Source organism: Perna viridis, chromosome 12 (assembly GCF_037379345.1).
Source record: "Perna viridis isolate PV_CMFRI_1.1 ecotype Kerala chromosome 12, ASM3737934v1, whole genome shotgun sequence".
Taxonomy (NCBI): Eukaryota; Metazoa; Mollusca; class Bivalvia; order Mytilida; family Mytilidae; genus Perna; species Perna viridis.
Window position 1 is genome coordinate 13,117,269 of NC_142456.1, and position 9,453 is coordinate 13,126,721.

The window sequence follows — 9,453 nt, forward strand, 5'->3', positions numbered from 1 at the left end:
ATCGAAAAAGGATACCCAAAGATTGGAAACAAATGTGTTTTTAATCAAAATTGGTTTTACCATGGTATTAGATATGATATATTTAATCAGCATTGGTTGGACCATGGTATTAGATATGATATATTTAATCAGCATTGGTTTTGACCATGGTATTGTGAAAATGATATTTTTGATGATGATCTTTATCTTTTTTTTTTTTGAACTACTACAACAATACTATAATATTGATACAAACTTTTTATACTATTTGAATGTTATTACAGCTGTCAGATCTGCAGGAAAATGTTACAACAGCTTCTAAAACAGACTGAGTTGCCCCTTTATACCATCTCATGTTTCAAATATTCTTAAAGAAAAATAAAGGTTCTAAAGATATGTATAAAGTCTTAGTAAACAATGACACTGTTCCTACAGGACAAAATAAATGGTGGGACCTCTTAAATTTAGAAGACATTTCGTGGGTTAATATCTATAGACTACCCTTTTTAGTCACTAGAAATACTAAGTTGCAATGTTTACAATATAGAATAAACCGTCATATCTTAGCAACAAAGTTTTATATAAAGACAAGATTGTTGATAGCTCTTTTTTGTGTGGTTTTTTTTTTTTTTTTTTTTCGTTCAGACGATGAAACAACAGAACATATATTGTGGTTGTGAACATACTGAAATCTTGTTACAAGAAACTGACGAATGGTTTTTATCTGATGGTATAAGTTTGCCTTTAAGTAAATATACTTTTATTTTTGGAGAGGTTTCTAAACTCAAAAGGGAGATCCAGTTAATTTGATTTTCTTTATACAAAACAATATATTTACAACAGCAGATGTTTTTCTAAAGATCTCTCTAGACAAGCTTTAATTGAGAAATTGCGGTACATGTATGAAAATCACTGCTTGTAGATCAAAACAAGAACAAAAAATTGATATTCTGTGGAATCCATATAAAACATTACTGACATGTCATAGTTAATGTAAATATAATAAGGAATTGTGTATACAGCTAGAGTTTTAATCATTCGAATATATGTATTTTAACAGGATTCAAAACATTATTATTTTTGTGGTTTTCTTTTCTTTTTCTTTTTTTTTTGTTTTTTTGTTTTTTTTTTTTTTTTCTTGTTTTTTGTTTGTTTGGATTTTGTTCTGTTTTGTTTTGTTTTGTTGTTGTTTTGTTCTGTTTTTTTTGTTTTATTTTGTTTTGTTTTTTGTTTTTGTGTTGTTGTTTTTTTTTGTTTGTTTTTTTTTTTTTTTTGGGGGGGGGTTCTCTCTCTCTCTCTCTAAATAATAAAAATCCAACTACAATGTATTGTTATTTATTAATAATAATACAATATTTGTAAATATCATTTATATTTTGATTGTAATTGTAATCTGTGTGTCAGACTTTAAAAATAAAAATGAAAAAAAAATGTATAACCACGGAAGTGAAAGACACTTTCGTACAAATCACATAATAATTCAATGTCTGTCGAACTAGAAATCGGATGACATTAACAGATTAAAAAAAAACTCTTAAAAAGTACAACTCTGTAATCTTGACACCCGAAAATCGATGAGTTATCGTAGTAAAGAGTAATCAAGGGAATCAAGATTCTGGCGGAAATTCAAAGAATATAATCCAGGACAAAGACCAGACATGCAAAACCTACAAACACAACAAAGAACATAAAGTAACTAAAGCAATACATACAAAGCAACAAACGTAAAGAAGCAACTCGGACTTCACTATAAACTGGGAACATAGACCAGATGCACCGGTAGGGTAAGCACCTATGAGTTATAGCGAGATTGGTACATCATGGCCGAATCCAGGAACTTTTAGAAGGAGTGGTACCAGCCGAGGGTGTGCCAAACCCCAACATCCTCCCTCTCGTCTGGATCCGCCATAGTACATAAAACTATATATCCTCTACTGCTTGTTATATTTGGGAGCTTAGGTCAGGATTGTCTAACAATATGTACAAGAATTGTTGTAAAATTTGCCGAATAAAAAATGGAGATGTGACATGAACATTCAGATGCAAGCCATCCTACCCATTGGTGAAAGGACGGACGGAAATCATAAGAACATCATAACAAAGTTTGCCTCTGCCATAAAGCCAATTAATAAGTACTAGTAATAAGTGTCTAATTTGTTGTTTCAAAATTCCGTTCGGATGCACAAGACTCCAAGTTTTTGTAAAAGAATTTCAATGTCAAAAACTTTTTTTTTTAATTTGAGTTTGCTTTGTGGGTTTGGCTTCAATTACTTCTATTTCTTTTGGTGATTTTGGCAGCACATTTTGACGTTCAGTACCTATTAAGGTCGTTTGCCATTAAAATCCAACGGTCGTTCTTTTTTTCTGAATTTAATTCCTGACACTTGGTATTTAGTTATACATACATATATCAGGCTGAACCATATAACTGAAAATCAGAAATTTTCTAATCTTTCAATCAAAATAATCATGGTTTTAATGTTCAAAGCGGCACACCCATTTCGCTATAGAAGAAACCTCAACAAAGTGTTGTATCACGTCGCAGAAACTCCGAAAGAAGGACAATAGCTTGGCTTCCAAACCAATAGTTATATTCACTTATTTCCACCAATTTTGTTCGTTACCTGAGACTACATATGAGAAACTCGATAGAGGGGTTTCCCTAAAGTCATTTGATATTTATTATACCTGTTTTTTCTTTGTAAACCAATTCGAATAAGTTTCATGTATATGATGTATCTGATAACGAGAATGGATTTGGTGAATATGTCAATGAGACAACAACCCTATCAAGACGGAAAATGTCAGTACAAGGTTATTCATCTGTCTTCAATGAACAACAATGAAACCCTCACACAACAGGGCAGGCTGCAGATGGTCCTTAATCAATATTATACACAAGCAAGTACAGCGAAATAGTTGACCCTATATATTCAAGCAACATATAAATAAACTGAAAGTGAAACAAAACAATACATACAAAGGACAGAAATGCCTGACACAAAGTTGATAATTAAAGTACTTTGGTGTAATTACAATCTTACCCCTTTTAAATCTGACCACTGTGAAACAAATTGTGCACAATTAAACACACTTAAAAATCAGTTCTCGATTTCACAAAAAGTCGTAAGTGTAAAATTGATCGTAAGTAATGACGTCATAAACTTAAACAGCATTGTGACGTCATCATTTACGATCAATTTCACACTTACGATTTTTGTGAAACCGATGCCAGTTTAAAAAGGTCTGAGTCCCGTGTTAACACAGAAATAAAGAACCTGATTACAGGTTATATCAATATATAAAAAGGCTTCTAGCAGTTTATTAACATACCAGATCCAGAACATTTTAAACCTACATAAAGTTATGTCCCCATCATATGTAAAATCAACCCCAACTCTTTCCATGCTGGATTAAGAACAGCATAAATCAAATGATAAGGACACATACAGCGTCATGCCGAAAACTGCTTTTAAATACAGTATGTTAGTTTCTTTGTAAAGACTTTATGAGCGAACCAATCTGAATACCAAAAAATTATATATTTAAATATTTCCCTTCCAAAATAAGCATATATAACGTCCAGTCAACGTATTACGTAAGTATACAGCTTTCTGTTCTTTGTGAAGAATATTACAATAAAATACAGGTTGGGAGAACCGCACGTATTAATCGTGTATCCTTCGATCCCAAAATAATAGTATTATTGCGTAATCTTTTTTGCTTAGTTATTGGTCTGAAGCTAAATATATTGGACTGAGGCGTAGCCGTATTGGACGGCTAAATCCGGTATTGGAATGCTTTATCCCGTATTTGCGCACTTTTGTATTTTGTATTGTGTTGACAATTTTTATCATATCGAACGTGCGTCAATAAACTATCTTATGTTTTCATCGATGTACCTTTGTAATATCAGCATTGTTGGATTATTTCAAATACAAAGCCCTTCAATAGTTTTGTGCTGACTAAATGGGTATCTATTGCGTGACGCTGTAATAATGACACAAATATTTAATTTCACATCCTCTCCTTTGCCCTATTAAGCATACATTTAATGTCAAATTGTCATGTAATTTTAGAAAAGCTTAAACCATTGCATTATTTAATTATTGTCAAGGCTTAAAAGGAAACAACGCATAATAATCAAATGTATTACAGGTAAACTTACAGCTTTCATCTTTTCGTAATGTTTCACAGCAAGTAGAGGGTTTAAGCCATGTTTATCTACGTTTTAGTGGCTGTTGTGACTTTCTGGTATCTTTTGCGATTGACAAGGAAGAATTCCGTTATTTCAGATTACAGCAGTCGGCATGTTTTAGTGACCGGATGTGACTGTGGGTTTGGCAATATGCTTGTGAAGAGATTAGATGAATTAGGTTTTAAATGCTTTGCGGGATGTCTTACTGAAAGCGGAAGTGAAAAATTAGAAAAGGAAACTTCAGAACGTGTTTCTGTGTTAAACTTCGACGTTACTTCTACAGAAAGTATTGAAAATGCATTTGAAAAGGTCAAGTCAAAACTTGGCCAAAAAGGTACGAACGTCTATAACTAATGAAGCTTTATACTATCAACATTTTTGGTTATTACGGCTAGAATTAAACCTTGATTAATTATTTGTTTTTATTTCTTTTGTTCGAATTAAATCAAAACACATGGCAAAGAAAAGATATATTACAGATAAAAACTTTGCTGCTTTTAAAAAAGAGACAAGAAGCAAGATAATTATGGGAAATGAATCTTTCTATTCCCATATCAAAGGCCAACATATGTACATAATTGGAAAACTCAAAGTAACGGACAAAGGAATCAGTAGAAATAATATTTGCAAAAGGAAAAACAAGGAAAGAGGATTTGAAAAGTAACCAAATGGGACAAGGATTGACCCAAAAAAATACACACAACAAAGGACATGAAATAAGTAAAATAACATCTACGATTTCTTTACTTTCCTCGTTTGTCTACCCCGGACTTGACTTTTTATGAGCAACTCGGCGGGTGTTTCTAGAAAAACAGAAGATGCTTACCCTACCGGTGCACCTGGTCCATGCTCCAAGTTTTTAGTGGAGTCCGCGTTGCTCATTTGCTTTTGTTACTTTGTATGTATGATTTTAGTTACTTTATGTTCTTTGTTGTGTATGTCTGTTTTCCATGTCTGGTCTTTGTCCCAGGATTATATTCTTTTGATTACCCTATAACCTTGGTTCCCTTTATTACTCCTTAGCTCATTTTCATCGTTTTCACACCGTGTAATTTTATACCAGAAACACCGTGTTATCCAAATGCGAATGTTTTATAAAACAAGTTACATCCGAAATTTACTGGTATAATTTCCATCTAAAAGTTAAATGTATTATTTTAATTTGAATATAGGAAATGAAATCGTGAATCGGTAAAATCTTAAATTTATTTACAGGTTTATGGGGTTTAGTCAATAATGCTGGTATTTCCGGACCTTCAGTGCCTGCTGAATGGGTTCAAAAAGAAGATTACATAAAAGTTTTGGACGTAAATACTTTTGGGATGATTGAGACAACCCGCATTTTCTTGCCACTTGTTGTAAAGGTCAAAGGTCGTGTCGTTAATATCACAAGCATGCTTGGAAGAATAGGAGTTGGTTTTGCACCATATGTCGTTTCAAAATTTGCAGCTGAAGGATATTCAGATGTGTTAAGGTAACTATTACATTAAATGCAACGGTTACTATCATAGTTTTGGAGACGGAGGGGAGTATAAATGAGTCTATTTTTATGAGATAAATCAGTGGTGTTTCTAGAATAGCAGAGGACGCTTACCCTGCCGGTGCACCTGGTCCATGTTTCCAGTTTTTTAGTTGAGTCCGGGTTGCTCATTTACTTTTGTTTCTATGTACGTATTATTTTGGTTATGTCATGTTCTTTGTTGTGTGTGCATGTTTTCTCGGTAAAGACTTTATCCTTTGATTATATTATTTTGATTTCCACTCAAATCTTGGTTTCCTTGATTATTCTTTGTAAAGTAAAAATAAGAGGAAAGATGAATGAACGTTTATCAGCTTAAACGTGTTCTTATTTGTAAACAGTTCCTTAATATTCCGTTAATATTTTTTTCATGTGTTGGAGAATTACATCATTCGTTGTGATGAACTTGGTTTCATATAGCAGTGGCGGGTCCAAGGGACCCAGGGGTTGGAAAAAAATTGTCATTTGATTTTGTGCAAATTTAAGGCAAAAATAAGTAAATGTTGACCAGTAACATACTCCCTTATAAATTTCTTGATTACACTCTTCTCCCTGATATAAATGTATTAATTTGCCCCTTCATAGTGATGCAATATCTTACTTAACTTGAACTCGTTGACTTCGGATGAATAAACGACTTCAATATATTCGCTTCGAGGAGTTCGATGCTTTTGAATAGCTATTTTGATGATTTACATTATGAGAAAATGTTTAATTTTTATAAGTCTCCTTTTATTGTTTAAGACGAGAACTTTATAAAAGAGGAGTGACTGTCCACATTCTGGAACCTGGACTTTTTCAGACTAACATTATTGATATGGACAGCATTGTGAAATCAAAGCAGGACTATTACAATAAACTTTCAAATAATCTACAGAAATATTATGGACAATCTTTTGTCGATAAAAGTGAGTATATGGAATAGTACATGGACTTACATACCTCCAAACACTCCCAACCACTAACTCCAATGTGATTTTAATAAGCCTTTAACATCCCATTTACGAATCAATTAATTTGATGCCAATTATAAAATTTAGCAATATATATTTTTGGTCGCTGTTTACACAATATAGATGCTAAATTTTAAAAAAAATTCTGAGTAATTCAGGGAACATCGTGTAGTCCAATATTTCATTTTTCTAATCAAACAAAGTAAGGTGGGACACAATTAGGGATTTGTTTAAGATAAATATAAAGTCTATATCTCTACCTTCACACCACCACTTAAATTGTCTTATTGATATAATGTAAAATGGTATGCCTAAATGCTTATGTAAAACTCATATTTTATTTTATATTTGTAAACTCCTGAGTTGTTAAGAGTTGATGCAAGTTTGTTCTCTATATTTTTGTTACTGCCAAATCATCAAAAAATCAGTACCTCTTTTTAAAATCTTCGAAAAGTCTTTTCTAATAATATAGTATTTTGTGGTGTCATTCTGGCATTATGATAATGCAAGTTCAGCAACATTTTATCATTCTATATGGCCTTGAGTTATTTAGATTTATAACTTGAATATTTTCAAAAAAAGAATAAGAACAAAAATAAAATTTCACATAATAATTGGCCTCTAGCTGGAATTTTGTATTTTGTAAATCTATGACTTTGAAAAAACCCGAGCACCAATGAAATTTTTTTTTTTATAAAATTTATAAAATAACCTATTTCATCAAGTTTTGCTTTGTAATATGTATTTGATTAATTGCATCTCCCTTTATTTCATTTTTTTTTTCATATACAGCAGTAGAAACGTCTCAGCAATTCCTCGACATGTTTCTTTCAACGAAAACGCATCTGGTCATTGATGCCTATGTACATGCTCTGACCTCAAGATACCCAAAACACCGCTACATAGTCGGGAATGACGCCAGGTATATTTTTAGAATCCTATGGAATTTACCCGAAACCGTTTCAGACTATGTACTGACCAGAAACATGGAGATACCGGAAGCAGAACAGTAAACTGTTTTCAGTGTAAAGATTTTCTAACAAAGGTTGATTGTGGAGTCTCAGTTAAACTTGACTAAACTTTACCCCGATGAATAATGCCCTGTGTGTGATATAAAAATATATTTGTACCCCAGATAAGAAATAAGAAGGTTTTTCTGTCTAAAGCTATGTTCATTTTACTCCTGTTTATTACTAATAGTATTCTAAACATGCACTGCATCAGTAATGGGAATATATATACTCCGATCAACCATTTAAAATAAGTTAGTTTCATAGAGTTGACATTCCAAAGTTTGAAGGGGTATAACCGCATAAAAAATAATGGAACATCAATTCCTGGTAATATGCACGATTATAGATATCCTAACTACCTACGTTTCATGCAATTCGGTACAGAACTTTCCAATCTGGCGTGCTTACAAACGTGTGAATAATGATACACCTATAGACAGGTGGACAGGGCAAAACAATATGTCTTTACATCAAAGTTGGGGGAGGTATTACAAACGCGCTCATACAAAGACAATTTTTTATTTACATTACATTAGATGTCAAACTAGAAATCTGATGCCATTAACAAATATGCATTTAAGTATTATACTTAACAGTGTTCGTATACCTTAAAATCGAAGTAACATCAGTATGCCCAACGAAACAACATTGCTTCACATAGTCATATTTAATCTGCCCTGCATAAATTCAACGCTTGGTTCAAAATAGTCATATTATTGTGATGGCGTGACATGATCAATAGTGCATGTTGTCGAACCATCCTGCAGAATGGCCTAATCATATATTGTTTATTGGGTTAGTTACGATTACTCTTAATGTTAAAGTAACAGTAAACAAAAAAAACTATTGGTCTTCCTTGATAGTCGTAACAAACGTATGAACGACTAAAACATCGCATTAAAACAAGTTACAAATTAAAACAAACTTTTTATGAGCAATGCGGAGGGTGTTTCTAGAAAAGCAAATGGCGCTTACCCTACCGATGCACCTGGTCCATGCTCCCAGATTTTAGTGGAGTCCGAGTTGCTCATTTGCTTTTGTTACTTTGTATGTATGATTTTAGTTACTTTATGTTCTTTGTTGTTTATGTCTGTTTTCAATGTATGGTCTTTGTCCCCGGATTACATTCCTTTGATTACCGCTATAACCTTGGTTCCCTTGGTTACTCTTCCATATGGACAAAATTTAACCAATTACTTTAGTTACCCAATAGTAATTTCAAGGTTTTCCCTATGTTCATTGAATGTTATTCAGGTTCTATGTGGTTTTAATACAAACATACAAATCATACAACTAAGTATTACATATTTGAAATTTTTTTGAAATATTTTATAACGATTTTAAGGCCTCACATGAGATATAAAAGTACAATATAAATTGACATATTGACATTGAAAACATGAACATAAAAAACAATATATCAATCATCTAAAACCACATCACGCTATAGGTAATACTATTAGTGAAGATAATACGTATATATTTGTGTGTAAAATTCAGCAATAAAATAAAAATCAACACTAATGGGTTTTTGAAATAGAATATATCAAAAGGAGACAGTTTATAGAGATATGTAAAAGCAAATGATAGGTAAAATAACCGGGCACTTATGTTAGCCATATGATGGTCGGCTGCCACTTTCTGCAGTAAGCAGGAACGTAAGATTATTTTATATAATTTTGCGTAGATTATTGGAAATCGAGATCTTTTATCTAGTTCGGTATCGCGAAATGAGATGATCTATCTTTTTGTATTTGCTAGGTATATTACATTTTTCTCTATTACTATGTT

At 32.3% G+C, this 9,453-nt stretch overlaps 1 protein-coding gene across 1 annotated transcript; it reads left to right on the plus strand.

Annotated features, from left to right (window-relative positions):
- The first annotated feature begins 4,082 nt into the window (after positions 1–4,082).
- On the plus strand, positions 4,083–8,250 carry LOC148601261 (retinol dehydrogenase 7-like). Its single transcript, XM_088556573.1, has 4 exons — positions 4,083–4,511; positions 5,393–5,651; positions 6,441–6,604; positions 7,442–8,250. Exons 1-4 carry the CDS (start codon positions 4,196–4,198, stop codon positions 7,660–7,662), a joined length of 960 nt encoding a protein of 319 aa, XP_088412699.1. The 5' UTR covers positions 4,083–4,195; the 3' UTR covers positions 7,663–8,250.
- Positions 8,251–9,453: the final 1,203 nt, after the last annotated feature.